Here is a 25,594-nt window from a genome sequence, read left to right on the forward strand (position 1 = left end):
GCGGAATCACTTCCTCCTGAGCAGCTTCAGTCGTCTCATTTGTAAAAGTGGAGAGCGCGCTGTTGCCCACTTCACAGGGCTGAGGCGGTGTGCTGCCCGCAGGGGAACGTGATGCCTGGCTTGTCCTCAGAGGGGGCGACTCCAAGAACCAGGGTGGACAGACTCACCTGTGCCAGTGTGACCCCAAACACTGCCCTGAGCACTCCGGAGACTGATTCATGAGAAGTGGGAGACCAATATTGTAAAGAATTCTTGTCCCGGCTATCATTCCAAAAACGATTTCAGTAACGTGAAATAAAATCATCTATGTCTAATGACGATCATTAGAAATGAACACATAGGAATCACAATGGTTCTTTATGGTGGTGGGGTTACTCTTTTTCTTGATGTTTTTTAAACATTCTATGCTTGTTTCAAGAGTTTGTTTGTACCTTTATATTTTAATCACTTTGCGGCATGGTGGAAATCCTATGCAAATAATTCTCATTAACAAATGGCAGAACTGGGTCTGTCAATTCAATCCTTTGAATAAAGAACAAGAGTTTACACGTGCTTACTCTCTTTATCTTAGTCTTACTCCAACCTCTACTCTCTCTTACTGAGAAAACAGTTGTGAAGCATACAGATGACTTCACGTACAGAAACCACGTATGCAAAACCCTACGGAATGAACGTCAGCACAGACCCCTGACACCTCAATGCCTGCATCACAGCCCTGCGGCTCAGCCAGACGGTGCCAAAGCACTGGCAAAGAGATGCCTGGGTTCAGCCAGTTGGCCGCGCATCCCACCCATTTTCTTGGGCAGTGTGGTGGAATTTAGGGAAAATCTGTGGAAGGAAAGGAAGGTGGAAGAGACTGGATACCAAGGAATTTGGGTTTCCTCCTGAAGATTAAAGTTTTCCAGATATTAAAATTGCATCGTCCCATCAACTTCTCTCCCCCTTAGAGAAGTATGACACGAATCGTGTGCCTGCTCCTGAACTCCAATGGCTTAATCAAATCCTCTTAGGGGGAAGCTAGATTTGCTGGTCATATTTTTGATACATAGCTAAGGTTTTTTGCATTTGGCAGCATCGAAAAGGATAGTACTAAATAAGTGCATGAAATCCACTAGTTAGTTTTCCTATTTAGAAGATATTCTCCAGCTAGCTCATCTTGGGGCTCATTTGGATTCTGCACCAAACCATACTTGCCGTTCTGAGGGGGAACAAGGGAAAAAATCCCTCCTTAAATTCAGGGTCTTGCTTATGCAGCCCTTTCCTATCTCAATGTTATAAAACATATTCTTGGATTATCTCCAAACTTTTATATTTCTTATATCTAGGTATTTAATTAGCCTGGAACTTATTTTTGTGTGGTATGAAATTCACCCTTCAAAACAATAACTAGTAGCTCTCATTCCATTTCTTAAGAAGCAAATCCGTCCTCTCTTTAAAATCACTCATATTCTTGAAACCCATCAATTTTGAAACTTTCTACCATGTTCCACTGATGTGCTGATTCACTGGTACCATACTGCTTTCAGTATTGGCACTTTAGAGTAGGTTTTGATATCCAGAAGGCAAATCCCTCTTCCTTGCTCTTGACACGTCTTAAGCATTTACTATCCACCTTATCGAGTCCATGAAAAGATCCTGCTGGGACTTTGCTTATCATGTATAAAATGTCTTAATCTAGGGAGAAATAAGAGTTTTATAAGATTAAAGCCTTCCATCTAGAATACAGCATGTCTTTTTATTCAGACCTTTCATCTTTTTCAGTAAAGTTTTGTAATTTTACCCATGAGCCCTGGATTGTTAGGTGAATTCCCAAGTACTTACTAGTTTTTGTTGCTATCGCGTTTAGCTGAAGAAAGTTTTGATTACTTCCTCCACTGTTTCATACTTTTCATCTCTATCCCCCTTGACTGGTTTCAGGAAGAATCATGTGGCTTAATCTTCCAACTAATTGTATCTTCAGTTTGACTGAGTTTATTTCATGGTGTTTTTAATTTCTAATAATTGTTCTTTCCTTACCAGTTTATTCCTTAATGGATATTATGGCCTTCTGATCATCTTCTGATTCCTGTATTGACATTTCCACAGCGGTTAGATACTGATTGAAGATTCTGATTTTCCTCAAATGATTGGTGAATCTTCATTTGCGCATGGCTGTACTCGAAGGCCCAGGTCGCGCAGTGCTGGTAGGACCCCTCTCTCCAGGCAGGACCCCCGTTATGGGACATCATATACACCTATCGGTTACAGAGGTCTGCGCTGCGGCACTGCCTCCAGCAGCTGCGGGGGGTCCTTCTGTGTCTTACCTTCCGTGTCTTACCTTCCGTGCAGCGGCTGCAGCTCGCCGCTGCCTCTTCACCGGTCCCCTCGGCTTCTTGCTGACTTTCTTCTCTCTCCTCATCACCACATCTTCTAATATAAATGTCAATATCATAATCACATGTATACTTTACAAAATATCTGTATCCCTTCTCATTTCTGCCTACTTTCAGCAAGCTCTCATTTGAGTATACTGACCTACTCCACAGAGTTTTTAATTTTAGAGCTCAGGATTTCCTGTGGACTTTGAGATCAGAGCAGAACAGGTAAAAAACTGACATGATCTTTTCACGAAAAAATGGAAGCTGTTTTCTCAAAATTTTCAGGAGTACAGAGTAGACATTGCCTCAAATTTACTTTTGTTTCCCGTAGTACATCTTTTTCATTAACGCTGTTCCTTCATGCCTGGTGTGTCAGATCCTTTTACTTTGAGATAGTCTTTGAATGGCCCTGTGTCATTCTGTTTTCTATTTATTCAATTATTCTGATTGAGTATTTCTTAGAAACTGGCCAAGTAGGTTCTCCTCAGGTGCTGCTTTTTTCGCTTGTGTGCTGTCATTGACTTTCTCTCAGATCTTAACGAGAGGGGCTGTTTCCAGTTCAACGATCAAGTGCTCTGAGGGTTTGGAGGAGCCAGGCCACGGCTACCAGGCAGAACATAGGTGATGCGTGTCTCCTTCTGTTGCAAGCAAAGCCCATAGCCAGGGGACCCCTCTGGAGCAGAATGGCTGCTTCTTACCTTTATAAACATGCTCTCTAGCAAGCTCAGGGCTGCAGTCACTCCTGCCCACTCCCATCAGGTCTTGGCACCCATGACAACTTTGTCAGCTAGGAAATGGTTCCAGGGCCATCACCACCATCACTGATACCCCTGAGGTCCCGGGCCTGCTGCTAACACTGCCGGACTCTTGCCCTCAATGCAAAGGCGTAAGACAGGACCTCCGGGTCAGTCCTGAATTCTGCCCCACTTGGAGCTGCTCTTCCCCATCTGAGAGGTGATCAATGGGGTCTCTGGGCGCTGGGCCACATTGCTTTCCACAGAGAACACATGATCACAAGTATTTGCTTGCTCTGTGCAGACCACTTTTGATGCATTATTTCCTCCAAGTCTCACAATTTGGGGGGCAGAGGGGGTGGTGGAGTGGGGGGTGTACTGCTACTATGCCCATTTGTAGAAGAGCACATGGAAGTTCAGAGATAAGTAGCTGCCATGCCACACCTTACCAAACCCTGGCAAAACTGATGCTCCTACCCCATCTGTTTGATTCCGAAGCTCACATTGCTAATTCTAGCTGTAAAAACTGCACAGAAGACTGGGAATAAAGGGTGATGACAAGGCTGCTGCAGTGGTGGGGCAATGGGGTGACACCCCTTTATACTTCTTGTATTCTAAAATCTCCAGAATGGCTACATTTACTTTTATAAACAGAAAAAAAAAAATTTAAGTGACGGTGACCGATGAATCCCAAAAGAAACATAGAATGTCAGAACCGGTCAGGGCTTCAAAATCAACGTGTTTGAACATTTTGTTCTAAAGATGAGAGAGCTAAAACCTGGATCGGCTGCGTGACTTGCCTACTGCACAGGACCTGTAGGCAGAGACCACAGCGGAAGCTGTACTTCTGGGCTCCCAGAGCCCAGTGCTCGTTGTGTGCTTGGAAACTGTGCAGCTGCAGATTTGGCACAAGTTAGATCGACTGGCAAAGCACACCGTCAGTTAGGAGAACACGGGATGGGACCCACGAATCACAACGGCTCCACTTAAAAGGCATCCACATATTCGCAACAGCTTGTCAAGTGATCATTTTCCATTGTTTTCCCTTATTATCATTACGTAAATTATACAATTATGATCCTGACAAGTAAGTACTCAAGACTTGGGAACAAAAAGCTGGGTCGCTGAGCACCTGCCTTGAAATCTGGGCACTCTTGGGGGCAGCCCTGAGAAAGACTATCCAAGGCCTGCCTGAGGCAGGACGAAGAAATAAAAGACAGGTATAGGCTGGTACATTTGGGGTTCTTATAGTTCAGGAATGTGATCTTTAGTTTTCCTTATACTAATCTATTTTCCACAAATATAAACATGATAAACTCATTCATTCAGATTATCTATGTATCGATATATCTGGACTATTTTGGCTGCAAGTGACAGAAAACCCAAGCAACCTCCTTAACCAAGAGGAATCGTTGTTGACATGTAACTCAAGTGTAAGGCAGGCTGGCATCAGGCACCGCCGGACACGAGGCTGTGGGCAGTGTGGTCGGGACCTAGTTTCTCCCTCTCTTGGCTCCGATGGATCCATTTCCATATTATATTTTTCCTGAGTTGCTATGTATTTGCTAGCAGTTGTTCTCACAGCTGGGGTCCAGTGGGCAGTCAAGCAGATAGGCACAGACTCACTTCCTGTTCTCCGGGAGTCCTAATCTAATGGCAGCAAATCAATAATTTTGAATAATTAATTAAGTCAACAAAAACTAAACAAGAACACGCCAAATACAGGAGGTTTCTGGAAGAAAAGAAAAACAAAAACCAAAAAACAGAGTGCGGAGGTAAGATGAGCAGGTCGCTACTCCGGACGGGGTGGTCAGAGCTGGCCTCTGACATCCCTGCTGAACGCCTAGTGCCAGAACGAAACTAGCCGGGCAGATGAGGGAGGACAGTTCGGGCTGAGGAAGAGGCGGCCCCGAGGCCCCAAGGCAAGGTCCTGGCCCGTTTTCACATGTTTCCCCATCCTCATTTTATTCATGACAACTTGGAAAAGGAGTCTTCATTTAATGAGCAAATATAAGGATGGTGAAATTAATAAATAGAAACCTCATTTAAAGTGGAGTCGGGAGGCTAGAAGAGGGAACTCTCATGCGGGTGACACTCAACGCACACTACTGACCCTAACAGAAGAGAGGTACCCCGCATCCCTGGCAGGGCCTCGAGATTCTACTGTACTGCCTCAGCAGGAAGAATAGATTTCTCCTTGCCCAGTAACCGCTCAGTCAATGGGAGACCATCATAACTCAGCCAATGAAAAGGCACCACACTTCGAACTTCCAGTTTCCATTGATGGACTCTTCCCTCCCAAGTCCATAAAAGAGCCTTCCTGTCCTTTGTGTCTCAGGACTGCCACGTGGTTCAGCATTAGACCGTATGTCCTGAATCGCAATTCTTTGTTGTTCTCGAACAAATCCAGTTCGCTGGAGATGTATCTATTTAAGGTCAACAGGATAAATTTTCTTTCTGAAGTTTCCATAGTATTTTCATTGTAAAACCAATGAGAAAATGCTTTTTTTTTAAGGGAGACTAAGTGCCTTGAGAACAGTTTTTGAAAGTTCGTGTATAAAGCCTGCCCTCTTAAGGCATAATAATGTGCTTAAAATACACTCAGTAAGACCCTCTAGTGAAAAAATAATATTTCAAACACATGTACATTTGAAAAAATAAAATCTCTACTTAAATGCTTATTTTGACTTTTTGCCCAGGTTCAACTGCAACAGCACTTCTGTTCAGAAAGTATAGTTCAGCCAAAATCCAGCCTGATTTTAGGAACAAGAAACTGGAGGAAAAAAACGAAAAACCTAAGGCATTGGGCAAATGTGTGTGCGCGTTTGCAGGACTCTGTGATGTAGGCCTGGATGACGCACTTTCCAAAGCCAGTATCACCTACAGGACAGTGCTTCCTGCTGTGTGCAGGGGCCGCTGTCGCGAGCAGAGAGTGAAAGGGTGTTCGCCCACAGGGAGGAGTCATGCTAGAAAGGAGGGAACAGAGGTGACCCCACTCAACCAAGGGTCCACGTTGGATCCGCTTTCCATCTCTGACACCAGGACTGAATTGAGACAAGTGTTTTGAACCCAGGGGGCTGAACTACTCAGCTTCTGCAATTCAGATATAACTGTCCCTGTCCAGTAGTGCCAGGCCAGGGATCCTGAGGCATGAGGGCACTTACTGTCTTGTCCACTATGCTCCTGCATTTGGTCCCTGCCAGGGCCTCTCCTGGCAGGATCCTCTGCTGATCGTCTCTTAATCTTCCACTCCCCTCAAATCCAGACTCAGATTCTCCTAAATCGCCGTCACCATTTAGTCACTTGTTTATTGTTCACTTAGTCCCCTCAGAACAGCTTTCTCTACAGAGAAAGCAGCACAGCTATGACAGCCAACAGGTTAAAGGACCTTGATAAACCAGAACTGAACACATCGAGTTTTCAGCCTCCTAAATGTATTACTGGCTGATTTTCTTACTCGTCAGATCACCGGGCAGTAACTGAAGGCTGTGACTTCCTAGAAAAGACAGCACTTTGTCGAAGCAGCTCATGCAGGGACAGCTTTACTGTGCCCTGCTATGCAGGCATCTGGAGCTCCACAGGAACCGGGGTGGGATGTTATCTCGGGTCAGATGGTCGTGTAATGTTCAGGATGTGGCTTCTCTAGCACCGTCACCTGCTAGGTCGCTGGCCCTCTGCTGCCTGGCCAGTGCCACCCTCAAGGTGCTGGTGCCCAGGCGCAAGCCCTGCAAGCAGGAGATGGCCTGCTGGGCTGAGGCCGGGTCCCGGTAATGGAGGAAGGCCCGGTGCTGTGGGCCCTGCCAGGTCAGCCGCAGCGGGGCTGTGCCACGTTCTCTGAGGGCTCGCTTCAGCTCACTCACTCGGGTATCCCAGGGGAGGTTCCCAACATAAACAGTGTTAGAAGGCACATCCTCCCCCTGCACGGAACTTGGCTCCAGCTGGGGTGGGTTCCAGGGTCTCCTGACAGCGCTCGGGGGCGCTGTCTGCTGGCTGCAGGTTTCCAGAAGACGCTGGTGCTCATCCTGAAGTGTGACATCCTTCCCCCGCTGCTTCTCTCGGTAATGAAGGCTCCTGAGAACTGGGATTTTCCTCATCATCTCACAGCTGATCTGAAAAAGTAAGGCAGTTCCAGTTATTCTTGGGGTGTCCAAAAGGGACTACAATTTAGTCATGAGAGAGAAGACATCAAAGTCTCACAGAGGCCTCTGCCACATGTGCTCTTGGCAGCCGTCTCCATCTGCCACATACACCAATGGATTAGATGAGAGTGGTCCCACCTGGTCATCTGTGATGTGGGTCCCCCACTGTCTTAATCAGTAGTTTGACATCCCCTGGCTTAAGAGAGCTCAGGTGTCAAGAATAGAGAGCTTTCTCTACTTTCCTAGAGGCCCAGAAAGCAGAAAAACGAAGGCCTCTTATACAGAGGGGTAGCAGCTAAGATCATTAGTATGAGGGTTACAGGGTCACAAATGGCAACTCCTCTGGTGGCATCCTAGGATAATGGGGAGTTTCTGCCTCCATACCTGTCCCCACCCCAATCTATGCTCTTGGGAGGAATGGGGTCTTTAATAAGCCACAGCTTTCTTCCTCCTCTCCACTCCCTCGCTGAAGGAATATTTCTCAGAGACCAACCCTTTCAAGGTGTCACTGAAACTATGGAAACAGGCAAACGTGAAACGGAATGCCACCTTTGAAAACAGTTCTAGCAATGAGCCTAAAATACATACGTACTATGCAAAATATTAATTCCCTTCTATACAAAGGGCATTTTTGGCCTAATCAATCAACAAATATTTCCTGAAACCTGCTAACAAAGTCGGCGGAAGGGGTCCTATTAAATGAGGCTCAACCCCAGAGCCTGCCTGAACGGGACAGAATGGGCTGGAGGCAGCCTGCAGTGTGGAGGCTGCTGGCTCCGTCCCGGGGGGAAGCGACGCTGGGGCCACCTGTTGGGTCAGGCTGAGCCTGGACAACTGAGCCCAGGGTGGAATTAGCCTCATCCTGTCAGAGGAATTGAGAGGCAGAAGAGGAACCAAAAACACTCTTTAGTCCTTTTTGGCGATCCTCACTCTTTAACCATGCTTTCTTTCCTCGGGCACAAAGCTTGTAAACGATCACAGTTACAGAGAGAAGTGCACTGGTCCAGACACGAGGCTTCCCACGGTTGTTGGTACATCAGGGTACAGATCAGCACATGAGGTAGGTACAATTTTTCTACAAAAATAATTTGACTAATATCAATTTTCTCATTATATTCAGAATCATATGTAACTTAAAGCATGGTCCTTATCCGTGGCAGAGTCTCAGGGACATTCAAGAGAACCTGAAGTTCCCTCCCCAGGACTCCCCAACGATTCTGTGTACAATTTCCCAATGTCTCTTCATGGACTTCTAAACCACAAGAAGCACGCCAGGCCCACGTTAAAAATCAATGAATTAGAGTAAGATTTAAAGAAACACAAACACCTAAGAATAGTCAAGGGCCCTCTCACAAACCTAAAGGCTCTTAATCCTCATTAATTTAGTACCTGGTTCTCTCTCCCAATGCAAAGTACATAACACTTTCCACCTCAGCAAAGCCTTTTCTGTGGGTCAGAGCCCTCTCCAACTGGACACTGCCCTTGTCCCCTCGCATGGCCATGTCAGAAGCCTCTGCGGGTGGCACTCATCCATTCTGTCTTCAGACGCTCAGCTTCAATAGAAAGACTGGGCAGAGAAGGACTTGCTCCTTATAGTGTTGCCCATTGTCCAGACACAAAGAAAAGAGAAACAAAAATCATGTCTATGCCATTGAAATATCTACGAGATGTGACTACTCTTTTCTAATCAAAGGGAATATTTTGTCACTTGTCCCTCTCCAATTTTTTTTGAATCGATTCATTCAAAAGAGACTAAACTCACAGACCAGTACCATAGAGGCTCTGGGTCCCAAAAGATCCCAAAGATGGTCTAAGTCTAGCCAATCCAACTCCTTCCCGTGTCCTGGCTCCACTTTCTTAAAGAATTCAGGTTCTTGTGTTCTTTGCAATATTTAAAAACCAATTTAAACTGGTCATAATTAGATTCTTAAGGATTTCTTAAGTTACTAGATCTTCTATTTAGAAAGGAAGATCAAATTAAAAACTACAATTACAATCAGAAAAAAAGTTTGACTATATGTGGAAGAACTGAATGTTATTTCACTGCAAGAAGCAGCAGTGGGCACTGGCAGCCTCGCCTCCTGGTAAATACCACACTTCTGCCGGTGCCCACTCCAGAGCTGTCTCTGCCAGGTGACCACCCTGAAGTGCTATAACTCCCGTGTACTTTTGCCCAGTGGAACCACAGAGCTCCCTCATGCAGAAATAAGTGTTCTCAGGAAACCTGACCCACGCAGGCAGAAGAAATCCATTTTAACACATTGTATGAAGCAAAAATACGTCCTTCTGCACACATCACAGGGCTGGCACGTGTACACACTGAATCACCTGAAGAATAATGACACACTATAAACGAACTAAAAATCTACAGCACTGCCACAGTGGCACATGCAAAGGGATCTTTGGACATGGAAATGCACAAATGCATGGCTTTTCCGTAAAATTGCTTGCTTCAAGAGCAATATGCTTACTGGGCGAGGAACGACAGAGCTAACGTCAGTGCACTCTTCCACATGCCCCCACGAGTTCTAAGTGGAAAGATCTCCCCGACTATGAGGTGTCTTCTGCCAGCTGTTTGCCATTCCTGTACTCTTTGTGGAGCGGCTCGGGTTGACTGCCATCCCACAGATGACAGAAAGGCCTCTGGGAGCCAACTGGATGGGCTGTAATTCATACTCGGGACAGGTCCACAGCAGGGCTACTGTTTTTTCTGGCTGGCAATTAGGAACATTTGTTATATTTCGTCAACTTGCCATGTGAAACAAAAAATTCTGCTTGTTCATAAAACATAAAAAAATATTCTGCCTTTCTGTGACTAAAAAAATAGTATAAAGAAAATTTGATTTTCTTTTATATGCTACAATCACACCTCGATGAAGCCTACAGATGTCAGTCACTTATAAATACATATTCTCTTTAATGATTAAATTAAAAAAACCCATCCTCTAGGAATACAGGCTAAGTCCAATACAAATCAGAAATCTGACTCTCAAGGTGTCTGCTGCTAACCCAAAAAGAGGACTCGGGTTCTAACCTCATCTCAGCCACACACTGGTTTTGCAATTTTGGCTAAGTTGCTTTCTTTCTGGCTCACACTTTGCTTGACTAGAGATAAGGAGACTGGGATGGGTGATCTTTAAAATCCCTCTCGTTCTGAAATACTAGGGTGTGTTTGAGCAGTTGCTGACAGAGATACACAGAAATACAAGAAGTATTTCTGATGTAAAATACAACTTCTACCAAAATTAGTTCTCTTGCCTGAGACTAAAGCTTATTCACTGATGAAAATGCTTTGAGCTTCCTCCGAATGCTCAAGGTGAAATAATTCTGCAGAATAAGCATACTCGCGAGAAGAGCATGAAGCCAGAAAATGTGTTGTCTTCCAGAGATGTCATTCACGCCTTGAAGCATCCGTTAGCTTTCCAATTATAGTATCTCTTAAGTATGATGTTATAAACCAGGTGGCAAACAGATTTAAAGTATCCGCCCTCCTAGGAAATTTGGTCACTTCCAATGTCTGCAGCTGGGTGTCCTGTAGCAGGAGACCTTAAACCTGGCTGCTTATCAGAATCCCACAGCTTTGCAAAGTAGGTTCACAGGCCCACACCTGGAGATAGTCATGCAGGAGCTGAACTGTTCAAACGCTCATGGTAACTCTAATGTACCAGCACACCAGGTCTGGGGACAGCCAACCAGTAAGAGGAGATGCTTCTAAGCTACAGCCCAGAGCTGGCCACAGGATACTGTGGCTGCCCTTGATGCCACATAGTGACCCACCTTGGACCATGTGATTCCTGTTGGCTTTGGGCGCTCACACCCCGTGGCGATGACTCTCGTTGGAGTGAGAATATAGTCCACTGTGAGATCATGATCCTCAAGGAGCGCTTCAGGTATGTCAATGACCTGGTTGAACAGAAGCGGGAAAAGGAGCTGATAAGGAATACGACCCCAGTTGCGTTCACTGCACTGCTCAGTGGGAAGACGATGCTCCCCTAAACCCACTGTGGGAGGCCCAGCTGCCGCGCCACTAAACGAATCCAGCCCCAGCTGATCAACACCGCTCACGATGCGGCACAGAGTGAAGGCAGAGACTAGCCTCTGTCTCTTTCTCTCCCTTCTCTCTCTCCCTCTCCGTCTGTCCCTCCCTCCCCCTCATTTTCTCAGGAGTGGCTCTGCTTGGCCACAGGATGCACCTGGCAGTCATGGACAATGGTAACCACTGGCGTCTCCTGGCTGACTGCTCCCATCGACACCATCATGGCATATTCAAGATCTGCATAACCTTCTCCCTTCCCAAGTCTCCAGCCTAAGAGACAATGCAGAGAATCAATATCTCTGTAGGGTCTGTGCAGTCATCAGAAGTAAATTTTTCATTATGTCGCAACATAAAGGACAAACTTGGACCCAATATCCCTGGCCCTTCCATAGAAATTTTCATAGTAATCTCACAGGCAGCCCACCGAAAATGGACTTACAGAGCCAAAGAGAACAACAATACTGAATATGTGCAGTGGTTAACACACAACGAAGTAAACGTCAAACCTTTTAAACATACTACAAAAGGAAACTGAGCTTTTTGTTAGCAGGACTATACTTAAAAGTAATAAAAGAGTAGTTTTTAAAAAGACTAAGAACAACTTCCAACTAAAGGCAATATCTTTTTCATCTAAGTCCCTTAAAAGAAAAATAAAAACTCTAATGCCAGGAACATGTGATTTAAGATGGCACAGCCTTATCTTTTAAAAAGCACTGAATAGCTACCCAATTCAATCCTACAGTTCCTAAACCAGAAATGGTTTAAGCAGTATTAGCACTTTTTTTGCAAATTTGTAAATGGCAACAGAACAAAGGAATTATCTGAAGCTGCGCAAGAGAAAAGAATAAAACGAGACAGCAAATAATAAAATGCCTTCTGGCTCCCAAATGAGTCTAAACAGCCCCCTCGGCAGGAAGTCCTGACAGGGGAAACGGTCTGACTCCCATTAAACAGCAGTATCAGCATCACCACCCAGAGTTTGAGCTTCCTTACTCCTGTGTCCTTCTTAGAAGCAGATATAATCATGCTACTTTTACAATTAATAGCCTCCAGTCATGCAAGCAAACAGAAGAGGGAAAGACAATTCAACAGAAAAATAGCAAAAGATATGAAGAGTCAGGCAGGGAAGCAGCAAACGTATGAGAAATGTTCAACTGCACTAATAACTAAATGCAAATCGAAAGGCTAACAAAATGCCAGTCTTCACTATCAGACAGGTAAAAAAATTAAAGTTGGATGATTCTAGTTATTAACAAGGATGTGCAGAGAGAGGCAAGGCATGTGGTGCTGGGGATGTGAGGTGGGCAACCTTTCTGTGGGTAATTTGGCAACATCCACCAGGATTTAAAATTTACCCTGTGGTTCACAATTCCTCTCCTAGGAATTATCCCATGGAGAGTCCCCAAAGACACACCCAGACTTCATGATGAGATGAGACAGCATCTAATTCTAGCATTATTGCTAAGGGAAAAACCAAAACCAAACCCTGGAGATAACTTAAATGCCCCTAAGTCAGGCCTATTCTACAAAAGGAGGCCAAGCCATCTGCACTGACGGGCAAAGACCTTGGAGATACATCACCTGGCAGGGCACAGAGCATTGTTAAGTGTTGCTGTCTCTGCTGTGAAAACAGACACAGGATGAATATACAACCTCCCCCTGCCCACACACACAGAATGCATGCAGTACCTGTGTCTCACATGCTGCTGGTGTTTATGTGGACCAACACAAGGAACTGCTGACAGTGGGTGTTTGGGGAAAGGAGGAAGGAAAGTGCAGAGGTGATGCTTTCTGTGTCATCCAAAGTTTCCAAACATATGCATGGTGATTTTGTTTTAAACAGGAGGTTATCTGGATGGTGACATTTACAAAACACTGTTTTTCTTCATATATCACGAGCCCAAAGTGAAAACTACTGATGATTTTTTGAAAGAAGAAATCTTTGCTAATTTCCCATTGCCAGAAGAGTATAGCCCAAATCCCAGTCACCTGGCCTCAGGGCCTCAGGAAAGCCGGCCCAAACCACCAGAGGGCTCTGCTACACAAACACACTGCTCTACCTGCCTCAAAAACACTTGGCATGCAAGAACTAGTCCTGAAGTCACTTCTGAGGTGATGCCCCGCTTGAAGCTCTTAGGTCCCTCCTTTGACCCCACGATGTCTACCTAACCTCCACTTCTAACACCGAGCACATCTCACGGCAGTTCAGCTATTGTGTCTGCTCCTCCCACTCGCTATGGGCTCAGGACAGAGACTACTGTGCCAGCCTGGCCCCTGGCCCACAGCAGGCATGCGAAGTCACGTGCTCATGTGCACCCATCTGATGACACAGATGTAGCATCTGTAACTGGGCACACGGAAAGCAAAGAATGAAGAATTACATCTCACATACTAGCTCAGAGTGAGAGTTGGGGAAAGAAAGTAAATTTAAGGTTAAGATATTAAGGGCCAGCATTTAAAAACACAATGCTCAAGGTCTGAAACGAATGATTTAGATCATCTCTTACCAACTATCTATCTACTGGGTACCTTTCTTGAAAAAAGAACTTAGCATTAACTGAATAATTTTCAAAAAGAGAGATGTGGGGTTGGGCATCCTAGGATGGTTTCTCCTTTTTTCCTCTATAAAGGGGGCCTCAAATCTCACAGTATGAGCGCAGGTCTGCAATGGGCTGATCCCATCTGGAACCACTGATCCCACTGAAGAATAAGCAGATTGTGTTCAAAGAGCATCAAACTTCATCTGGAGAAGAGCAGTGCAGAGGGGGAAGAGATATTGCGGGTACCTCAGGGACCACAGAAGCCAAGTGCTGCTCACCTGCCTGCATGCCAAAGCACCGGGCCTCGCAGGCAGGCTCGGGGCACTGCATGTTGTCCAGGAGCTGCTGCTTCATAACAAAAACAAGGTTTAGAACCTAATGTTTTTTCATACACTGGAAGCTCTCCCAAACCAACTATTTACTGACATTCTGCAAATAAATTCAGCTCCAGTTCCAGTTAACTTAAGAACAGAGGAACAATCTTTCACCACCTGAAGACAGATTATCTCCCTTTATTTTTCCCATTGAGAAGACTGAAAATACTATGAAGATGTTGAGTGGGGCCAGGAATGGGAGGGGCAGAGTTAACTCTCTAGGCATGCGCCCAAGAAGCTGAAATCACTCACCGTCAACATCTAAAAGATGAACAGAGAGCTGGTGGAACAGTAAGCTGCAGGGTAAGGGATCCCGTCTGAAAGTTGCTGTTTTTAATCTTACCTTTTTCAGAAACAGCAACGGACCCTACCACGACTAAGTCCACAAGGACCCTGGAGTCCAAGCCCACGGGAACACTGTAGTTCTTCACACCCTATGGACACAGACGCGGACTTGTAAGCTCTGCCAGCAGCGAGTGGCTGCCTCACCTCATAATTCGCAGGCAAGGAGCACTGAGGCTCTGAAGAATCTCCTACAAGAAGCAAATACACACACAGGCCTACAACAAATGCGAGGCATTGCGGAAATGGCATTTCAGGAAAACCAGGGCTCAGAAACCATTTTAGGAAAATTTCCCATGATTTCTTTCCCAGGAAAGACACCAGGAGGAACTGACAGCAAAAATGGATAGAATATTAATTTCATAATATTTAGCAAATCATTTTTTCCATGATGCAGAAGAAGCTCAAAGGAGTCACACAAAACTGGGTCCAGATGTCTCTGCCCTTTGACCTCAGCAGAAGGAAGCTCTCTGAGCTTCAATTTCTTCATCTTCAAGATAGGTACACCATCCCCAGCCTCATCAGACTGATGTTAAAATGAAATGAGATCACAGAGGTAAAGCATTTTTCACCTAAGGCATGGTCAGTAAACGTATGTGACATAGTAATTAAGTATGAAATGCTAGAGGGTATTATCTTCATGTATAGCACACTCACTTCTGAAATATTACTTACGCCAGCAAAATGCACCCATATATACTAACAAATGGAGGCCTGTATTTAACAAATGGGGAGGTCGATATGGTCACAATTTTGATGAGGGCTACAGGTAAATCTCAGAAACCAGACTGGGACATTACAGAGCAGTACCCAGCAGAAGCGGATCACTGGGTGTGGTATTGGTCCCTGTCTACGAGTATGACAAGTTGCTTACAGGATCAATACATGGGATTAGTTTGGGGCCTCCTGTCAAATCAGTCATCAGCCCATGGTGCACCTACTGCGGGAAAGCCTATCTTTTCTCAATCTCAGTGGGTACGGAGGCAGTATCCCACGTCCAGACCCTTGTCTCTAGCTCTGTTTTAATGGGCTCAGTGCGTGGCAGCCTCGGTGAGCTGACAGCAGTCATTAATTTAGAACTGGTGAGGCACATTCCAATTGAACATATTTTGGAAAGTCTACCATGTCCTTTACTGCCTTGGAGGCATTTGAAAAAATACTGAGCACTAAATATCACATATTAACACTAGAGGGCGGCAGAGTACCAGATAACTTGTTTTCCCTTTTCTTTTTTAACAAAGAATTTACAATTTGCCAACTTAGTGCAAAATAAAAACTAAGTGACAAAAATGGAATCCACGTAGTCACAGTTTTTCTAGTTGGCTCTCTTCATGACATGATTGCTGAATACTCTATCACCTCTGTTCATTTGATTTTGTTAAAAGTAAATTTCAAACTTTGTGGTATATTTTACAGAATTCTAACTCACCAGAAGCTGCAGCCAAGAACAGTTCTTTCCTTGGTGACTTGCTTCTCGTACTTACCTCAGAGGTGGCACATTTTCTCAGCATGTCTTTCGTTGCCCCAGGCGGCGGTGTGATCCTATTAAATAACCCTGTTCTCAGTCGTGGTGTTGGAACCAACAACGTTTTTTTGCTCTTCAAAAAAAAAGACAGTGAATTACAAAATGAAACAGGAATTTTCTTGCGTATACTAACTTTTCAGGAACAGAACCAAGTTACTACTGTCTGCACTTTCGGTGTCTGCCAATGAAGTTACTTGTTTGCAAACAAGTAAATAATGTGTGGGTGTCAATTTACTTAGAGCCACTACTCTGCCTGGACTTAGGATGAAAGAGGCAGGGTGTTCATTAAACTCACTAATTCTACTTTACATGCCATTGAAAATAGTTACAGGTAAAAAATGACAACACAAATCCAAAGTTCTGTTCTCATAAAACTTCCAACCATTAACTTTCCTGTGCCCCTGTTCTCAGCATTAAGTACTATACGATTAGTGTTTTAATTTGAAACTGGCATAGCATATCTACATTAAAAAATATTCCATTATAAATTTATATCTAGTTTGCTATTCATAAATCACAGTCTAAGAGATCAGCACTCGTTATAATCAATATTTATACTGACCTGTGTCAACAGCCTTTTCTTCTATTTCGTTCTCAGATTGTGAGTGCCAGAGGACACAGGGCTTCTCAAAGTGGGGGCCCTGGGCAGTGGCCACAGCAAGCCCTGGGCACTTGTTAGAAATGATCAGAGCCCTGGGGGTGGGCCCAGCAATCTGTTCTAACAAGCCCACCAGGTCCTTCAGGAGAGCCACTGCCCAAGAGTCCTTTTGCAGATCATGAAGGGGCGGGCAGGCCATAAGGCAATCATAAAATTTATAAAACCTTTTGTGTGAAAAATGTTTTAGTTTTTGTGCAGGAAATGGCAACCTGAGACCAATAAAAGACCTATAAAATGAGTTTGGCTTACTTAAATAAAGGTTTTTTTAACCACGAAGGAGGAGTATTTCAACACAAGTAATAACCACATACTATTTTCCTTTTGAGTGTTAAAGAGTTTTGGGTTCATTTCATTTGCAGTCTCCAGATGACTCTGGTGTACTGCAGATTAATTCTGTTACTCCCTGTTTTCCAGAAGCTGCTCAACCTTTAGCTCAGTGGATCTCAACCCTAGTTGTATGTTAGCATCACCTAGGGAGCTTTCAGACTTACTAAGGTCCAGACCCACTCAGAGTCTCTGATTCGGAACCTGACATTGGCAACAGATCATCTTCAAAGCTCCCTAGAGGATACTAACGTGCAGCCAGGGCTGGCAACTGCTGCCGGGCCAGTGGTTATCAAGCACCATCAGGTGTTTATTAAACAGACTCCAGAAACCGAGCCAAGGCCTGGGAAGCTGTGCATCCCCAAGCACAGGCCGCTGCATCCCCAGGTGTGGTCTGTGGCCGTGTTTACCGCCATCCCTGCCTGCACTCAGGTGAAACTGAGGAACCTGCAGTTTTATCTGCTTCCTTCATGATTCTTAACCCACTAAAGTTTTCAGAAACCACTGATGAATGAGCCTGTAGTCCTAGAGCATAGGGGCCACATGTGTCATTGTATCTTTTTCACCACTATGTCCCTGCACCTGGCACAGAGCCTGGAATACAGCACCGCTGTTTATTTCCCCTGAATACATGAAGTGACAATGAGGACTCAGTTATTCCATCCTGCCATCTGGCTACATTCCTCTCACAGGCTGTCTTGGCTAAGTGCAAAATCTCCAACACATTCAAGATCTCTGATTTTGTGCTCTGAGGGGCTGACAGGTAAGACCACCCTGAACCTCACATGCAGAGAGCTGACTTTGGTCACACTGTGCAATACCTGCCCACTGTGGGTCCTTCATTGCTGCTGCTTCGATTATTACCTCTATAGTTCATTAAAGTGATTTATTGACTGGGGAAATAAGGCTGATACGAAAGAATGCTTCCAGAAGAGTCTAAACTGGAGGCCCCTCTTGGGGTTGAACCGCAAACAGAAGACAGCAGCTCTCCTAAACGAGATAGTTGAAAGGACCAGAGCAGAATTCCTAAAGCCCCCTTTGTTCCCTGTAAAATTCCTTTCTGGTAGTCACTTTACCAGAAAGGATGAAAGGTGCCCTGCATAACTGAGGCTTCTCAGGAGTCGTGGGAGAACCGAGTTACCACCCGAGGTATGGCAGCATAAGGCAGAATCCCGAAGATCCTGCTAACATTCAGGACCATATTTGAAAAAAGAACATTACCAATTACATAAATTTAGTGCTGTTGTTTGCATAGTATTACTTTTATAGTTTTGTCTATATTTAATTTATATGCTTCTTTTGGTTTTATAGTACCGTAAGAGCCACAAGCACTAAAATGTATATCAAGTTTTATGATTATACTTATTGAATTATAAGAAATTATTTAAAGCCAACCGTGTGGAAATTTCTTTTCTTGAAAAGGGGCATACATATTTAAGAAACACCATTCAAATTTAAATATTTTAGGAACACATTTATCAGATTTCTTACTCGCTTTTAAAGAATTGTAATATTACAAATGAGGCACAAGGAAATAAACATATTGTCATCTTTCTTTGCTAATGAAGAACATCGAAATTGAGAATGCTTCGCTGTCATTGTTTTTAATATCCTTTATTTTTCTTTGAATTTAGAAACACTCAGGATTTCTGACTGCCTGCTGAACAGCCAAAAGACCTCTGGACTATTCCTGGAAAAAACAACTCTAGGGCATGTTCGACAGGGGAATGAGTCAGAAGCACACCCTCCCAAATACAGTATTGCACACATTTACCAGCCACCTGGAGACTGCCTTCCTGTCAGTGGCAGGGTTCTGGCTCAGGAAATGGGATTACCTGCAGTGCCAACAGCCGAACACCTTCCAGCGGTTTATCGGGATCCACTTTAACTTCCTGCGTTCTGGTAAAAACCTCTAGGTCTTTGATGTTTTGGCAAGCCAGATAAGAGCCCTGGTTAGGCAAACAGATAGAGTTGCACTTACTTCGAGGACGAAGAAGCGAGCATTTTTCTGGGGAGCATCAGGGTTGACTTTAATGGTTCTGGCCATTTTGAACGCCTGCAAGCGTGGGAAATGCTCAGCAGCATGAGAAGCACCCTGTTTTTAAATGCAATTGCATGTTACTGAGAGGACAACTGCAGCCTGAGCAGTTTGCTCCAGCAACCCATCCAGATAGGCGGAAGTGCTAATTCTGAAACAAGATTTAAGAATCACCCAAAGAAACATCTAAAATAAGCGGTTAGGGAAAAGGGGTTGAGAAAGCTGGTCTAGCCCCAATTTATTACTCCAGAAAGTGTACAAATCATGAGTGCCTAAGTTGATTAAGTTTCACAAAATGAACACACTTGTACGACCACCACCTAAATCAAAACAGCATATAAATCAAGGTTAGAGCACTAACCCAGAACCCCCATCCCTCTCCTAGTTGATTCCCTTTCAAAGATTACTACTGATTCTGTTTATCTCTCATCTTTTCCCTGTACTCCATGTACACTTCTCTTTCTGGAGTAACAGGCATTAAAACAAAACAGAGTAGCAACAAAAACCATCTAAAAGAACTGTTTTTCAAAGGGACAGGATGGCCTCGGAACCAGCTCAGCTGAGGACTAGAAGGGCCTGGGGTATGCTTCTTAGATGCCAGGCTAGGGAGAGAAAGCCTAGCCAAAACGAGGGGTGGGTGGGGGTGATGGCAAGCAAACAGGCCACATCCTTTGGGTCTGAGGGAACAATCAGCATATTTTCAAAAATCACTTTCTTTCTCTTGGAAAACATGGATGCTAAAGATTATGTGCTGTGTATGCTGCCTCTTTCAAGCAAACTTTTTTCTATTAATACCATCATAAACAGACATCTTTGATTATCCTCTATCCTGAACTGTTGAAAAACTGAGGCCCAGAGTCATCGGGGCTGGTGAGACCTTCCTCTTTCCAAAGGTGCTAGCGGTGGGGCTCCCTCTCAGAGTGCGTCACCCTTACTATCCTTAGGGAACCAGTTTTGTGAAAAGGCACCACAACAATAACATGCTTCCTGCCAGGATAAACATTTCACTTTGCATCAAATGATAAACAGCAGACTGAGCAACCACCTCATGGCAAGACACAACCAACCAACCCACCCTGCACAGAAAGGCAAGAGGCCCTGAGATTGAAGGTTAAGGAACATGATGAGGTGTCTCAAAACACAAAAACACTGTGGCCTAGTGGTTTGGACTTCACACCACCACTCACTCTTCACTGAATTTGAATACACCACAGATGAAGCAGAATGGTAACTGTATTACTAATGTCATTCATTTAGGAATGTCCTGCCTTCTTTTTGAATATCCCAGTACCTTGAAGTTTGGAATCCTGTGATGAACAGGCCGGGGAAAGTCAGCTAAATTTTGTGATTCCATGTAGTCCCAAATCTGCTCACGAATGTCCTGTTTGGAAATACCTATCACAACAAAGGGTGTGACTGATTAATACAGCAAAAAGAAATTCCACAGTACATGCATCCTGGGTCCTACTGCATGCCTCTTCCAGTTGTACCCTCCAGTCTCTACCAGGCCGAACTAGGATCTAGAGCTTCTGATCCTAACACCGTAAATCGGGGTTAGTGATAAGTTTTATATTCACAACAAATTGCTGAAATTCAAAAATAGAATAATTTCAACATAATCCATGTTTAACCCAGTTCTATTAACTGAAGCAGAACAAAACTGAAGCAACCTAAACCATTTAATCTAGTATTCCTAGAGTTCTCACTTAAAGATGCAAATTCTGCTGTCAAGGCAATGTCATCTAACTCTATTTAGTGTTGAGATAGCTGTTATTAGTTCACTCTTGCTGTAAACCCAGTATGCTTGCCCTGACTCTCAGTGATTTGTAAAACAGCTATTACTTTGAATTACCAACTATCGCTCCCTTCTTAGTGTGAGAATCTCCTATCTGTATCCAAATTTGGAAATGCAACTTTAGGCAACAAATATACTTTAAGTGTTGGATGGGGATGGTTCTAGCGAAATCTGCATTAACTATGTGCTCCTCGTGGAGTGGAGCACAGTTTCCAATTAAAATAGAAAAAACAAAATGAGCACAATCATAGACACATTTTAAAATGTTCACTGAATTTTTGCTTTTGTTGGTCCAAAAGTATATCCTTGTACAGAAGTTTGTTTCAAATCACTTTGATATCTACTATTTGGTTTACTTTCAAAACAATGTATTATGTGGCCAACATTGTGAATTATGAAGTGAGGAATTTCATACGTGGTAATCTCATTCACTGGTGTACTTTCACTGCTAACTCAGAAGCAGATGCAGTGCCTAGATGTAAGTCCCAGTGAAGAAAAGTGCTATCTGCCTACTCTAAGCCATCTGAAAGCCTCAAGAGGAACATGTACACACGGACATGCATCTCTGACACTAGCATGAAAAGTTGGCTTCTTTCAGAGAACTTAGATGGCATTCAACATAACTATACACAGCCAGACTGTGAACATGAGGTCCCACACACTGTGTGTGTGGCTGGGGTACACCTCTCATCACCCTGGCGGGCAGGAAGGGCAGGTTTAACCTCTCAAGTCCTCAGTCTCCCCTAAATGAGTAGAAGTTGCTCAAAAGTGACACAAAGGCCAGAGAGAGCTTGGAGTCACCTGCATGGCCGGTGGGATGAAGTTGGCAGCTGGTCTCATTTTTCTAAACTGTGGTTTTGAATCATGTGGATAAATTACATCCTAAAAGCTTAACTTCTTGTAAATGAATTTTGAAAACATATGAAAGGATCTATAATGAAAAGCTTCTCTCCTTACTGTCTGCCAGGTACCAGGTCCCTTCCCCTAAGACAATCAGTATACCTGTGTCTTCTTATAAATTTTCCCCCAGGTATCTCAGGCTTCACACAGAGACACTTTTAAACAGGCCCTCATTTCCTCTGCCTGAGGTAGTGCATTATCCATATGGCTACACACACTGCTCTGTATTTTGTTGTTTTTATCAGTCCATAAGGTATATAAAAGCACCCTCATCCTTTTGTGCAGTTGTATAGTATTCCGCTATGTGACCAGGTCAAAATTTATTCAAGTCGTCTCCTACTGATGGGTGATAGGTGGTTTCCAATCTTTTGTTACTGATGAATACTTTACGGTCCCCATCAATTTGTTAAATGTGTAGTTCTAAGGTATAAGGGCCACAGCTAAAGGCCCTCAAGAGAGACCTCGATCCCCTTGGCGCAGTGTGCAAACAAGGACTTTCACAGCCAGACCCGAGCCTCCTGGAGTCCAGTGCAAACACCACCTTTTGACTCTACTTGTGATTTCTGAACCACTCCAGAAATAAAAAATGCAAACTCAGGTGTGCTTAGGGAACTCATCTCTCTAAAGATGCACACTGAGACTATACTGCTGTCAGCCTGAGAAGAGCCACGCAGGTGATTTCCAGCACTGGAATTGTCTTTTCTGCTGGGAACTCTGCACCTCTGGTCTCTGCTGAAGTCTGCTCAGCTCCGTTCCTTCCACGAACCTTCACTCTTTAAGGCTCAGCTTTGGCATCACCTCCAGAAAGTGTCCCCTCCATTCTGCTCCAGTGCCCTGAGGATCACTCTGTCACTGGGTCTGAAATGAGCTACAAAGCTCTGCTGGCTACTTTGGCCTCATCTCCCATCATTCCTGAGAATTCAAAAAGTGGCTCAACTACTGTTGGTCCCTGGCCCCACACATCTGCCCACCTCTCTCTCTTTCAGGCCTTGGTACTTCCTCTCCTTTCTCTCTTCCCAGGTCCTGTCCCTCCTTCTCCCTTCAGGACTAGCTGAGATGCCACCTCCCCCAGAAAACATTCTCTTAGCACTCAGTGGCAACTGAAAGTCCTTTCTTTAGGAATGCAGAGCACCCTGTTTGTTTGTTTGTTTTTTCCTCAAACAGAAACAATTACATTGAAATAACTATCATAAAGCTATTATAGTTATCATTTTCACTAACAACCCATAGGTTCTACAATATCACCGACACTTGTGCAGGGTACTGTGTGGGACACAAGAAATGTAGAAGTTTGGGCCCTTGCTCTGGATAGTCAATCACAAACATCTGAGTGACTCTCATTTAGAAAAAAATGGGCTAACTGGGCAGGGAGGAGAGAATAGGAGGGCAGGTTCTTGCCCTCAGAAAGTTATGAAAACGTAGGAAATGATTAGGATAATAAAACATGACATGTATTAATGTGTGAAATTCCTGAACCCTGTTCTGTTATTGCAGGTCAGGTCAGCTTGGGTTTCATTCTTCTACCTCTAGCCCTAAGCTCAGTCCTGGCATTCCACAGGTATCTCCAAAGGTCTTATCATCCCACTGTATTTGCGGCATCTGTTTACTGTACAGTTTACATGCTGTACGTGTATTAAGAGCAGAAATGGATTTATTCACGGCTGTGGAACCTGGCTTTGACAGACCCTGGCGCACTATGAGTTCTAATATTATTTTTGCCAGGCAATCCTGCAATCAATCATTGAATCTCAGAAACTCTGGGGCAAGCCTCCTCAATGCCTGGTAATTCGAGGTCGCAGAAAACATTTGTTAAGAGGACAGTGATTAAACGGCCCAGTGCTAAGGTTAAATTAGTGTCTAGTCCTGCCTCTGCCAGCAGCTGTGAGCCTCGGTTTCCCCTGCTGTAAAGTGGGGATAATATGGAGGGCAGATCTTTGGGGGGTAGTTGTGATGAATGGTACGGGGCCCACGGACACCACCACTTGGCTGGCAGGTAGCCCTCCTTCCTCTTCTCCCATTATCTTTATTCCACCGACAGGCTTCGGCATCCGAGTCCGAGCCCACCGCAGGTTCGACCCGGAACACCCCTTTCGCGTTCCGCCGTCCTCCCGCGCTGACCCCAGACTACGACTCTTCTCTCCGGTGGTCCCTCTGCCCTATCCCTGGCGCTCTCTCCGCGCCCCCCGCCCGCCCTCGGTGGTCTCTCCGATTGCCCCTCACCCGCCAGTCTCTCTGGCGACCGCAAACCCTCTCGTCTCTCCCGCTACCCTTCGCCAGCCAGTCTCCCTACTGTTTTCTCACCCGCCCTGGACTCCATGGCGACGCTGTCAGGCCGCGACGCCTCTCAGGTCGGGGAGGTGCAAACTGATGACGTCACTCGCGCGCGCGCTCCCCTGCGCCTGCGCACTGGCCGCCGGTGGGGGTGCTGTGGTTGCAGCCGGTGGCATCACGGCGCAGGCCTGGTGGTGCAGGTACGGGGCCAGGGTGCGCATGCGCTTGCGGTTCCGTGGACCAGTTGGAGAGATTCGCTGGCGAGACTCGCGCGTTGAGATCATGTTCCGACCGGTGTTTGCCCAGCACTGTAGCTACCGAAATGAACAAGCCCGTGGCCTGTCGAGGCCCACTTCCAATTCCAATACATCCCATTTTTTCTGGTTCCCAAAAGCCACCTCCTCTGGAACCCAGCCTTGATTGCTCCTCCTTTGAGACCATACAGACCGGACTCACCCTGGGACATCTGTTTAAAATGTCAGGTTGCTGGAGTGGAATTCACTGGGTCTGGGGTCAGGCCCAGCCCAAACAGTGGTTGGGTCTATGCGGCTCGAGGATGCACTTTGGTCCCACTCGCCTTAGATTTTACTGTGGCCTTTGGATTTCCTGGATACTGAAAGAACGTGGCAGCCCAAGTTTGCTCGTCTGCATCATTTTCATTCATTCGTTTGTTCATTCAACACACAGGATGAGTCAATCTAAGGGCTGTTGGAAGAGATGAGTCTGAATGGACAATCAAGTCCATGACTTCCCCGGGCTCCAATCTAGCGGGAGAGAGAACGAGGAGGGTGAGTTTGGCTGTGCCTTCGTGCATAAGGAAGATAACCCCTTTCCCCTAAATTGAGGCAGGGCAGGGGAGGGCGCGGGGCAGTGGAACCAGGTCACTAGTAACCACTCCCTATGAGTGATTGCATACCCTTAGCAACGTGCCTGGTACTGAATAAGCACTCAAGAAGTGGTAGCTACTTTTCAAAAGTATGTATCCAGTGCTCCCTTCAATCCTCCCAACAAATTTGTGAAATAATCAAGCATTTTAATACCCACTTTACAGATAGGAAAAATGAGTTTCTGCGTGTTCTAGCGACTTAAGGTTTCACAGAACTGATCCGGTGCCATTTGTTTTAATCAGAACATAATGACAGTAATAAATAATGCTACTCATCTGTCAGGCCCTGGGCTAAGTACCTTAGAGGTCATATCTAAATAAAATCCCCACAACAACCCTAGGTGGCAAATGTGACTGGCATTCTAGAGAGGAGGAAACAGACTCACAATGTTTAAGAACCTTACCCAAAGTCATCCAGCTGGGAAGGGGCAAAGCCTGATGTAATCCAGATGTGCTTAATTGAAAATCTGTGGCTCCTGGTCACTACTCTGCATGCCTAGGTGATATCCGTAGCATTAATACATAAAAACATTAATGGGCCTTAGTTCTATGTGCAAGTGGTCATGTCTTTTACCAGGCTTGCAGAAGGAGTACAAAGCATTATAGGAGGTCATAAAATGAAATCTCTCAGAGAGGTTGGGTGTCCTTTCTTACTTTCAGGAAAACACAATAGAT

General features: G+C 45.0%; 1 protein-coding gene across 1 annotated transcript; it reads right to left on the bottom strand.

Moving 5' to 3' along the window:
- Positions 1-6,373: 6,373 nt before the first annotated feature.
- Positions 6,374-24,197, bottom strand: MTHFSD (methenyltetrahydrofolate synthetase domain containing). Its single transcript, XM_016129492.2, is given in 9 exon segments — positions 6,374-6,728; positions 6,730-7,200; positions 11,008-11,133; positions 11,424-11,536; positions 14,524-14,614; positions 16,007-16,120; positions 18,865-18,978; positions 20,359-20,462; positions 24,064-24,197. Coding segments are annotated over 9 exon segments (1,179 nt in total). The 5' UTR covers positions 24,080-24,197; the 3' UTR covers positions 6,374-6,698.
- Between the last annotated feature and the right edge of the window lie 1,397 nt (positions 24,198-25,594).

This window comes from Rousettus aegyptiacus, unplaced genomic scaffold, assembly GCF_014176215.1.
Source record: "Rousettus aegyptiacus isolate mRouAeg1 unplaced genomic scaffold, mRouAeg1.p scaffold_m13_p_14, whole genome shotgun sequence".
Classification (NCBI taxonomy): domain Eukaryota; kingdom Metazoa; phylum Chordata; class Mammalia; order Chiroptera; family Pteropodidae; genus Rousettus; species Rousettus aegyptiacus.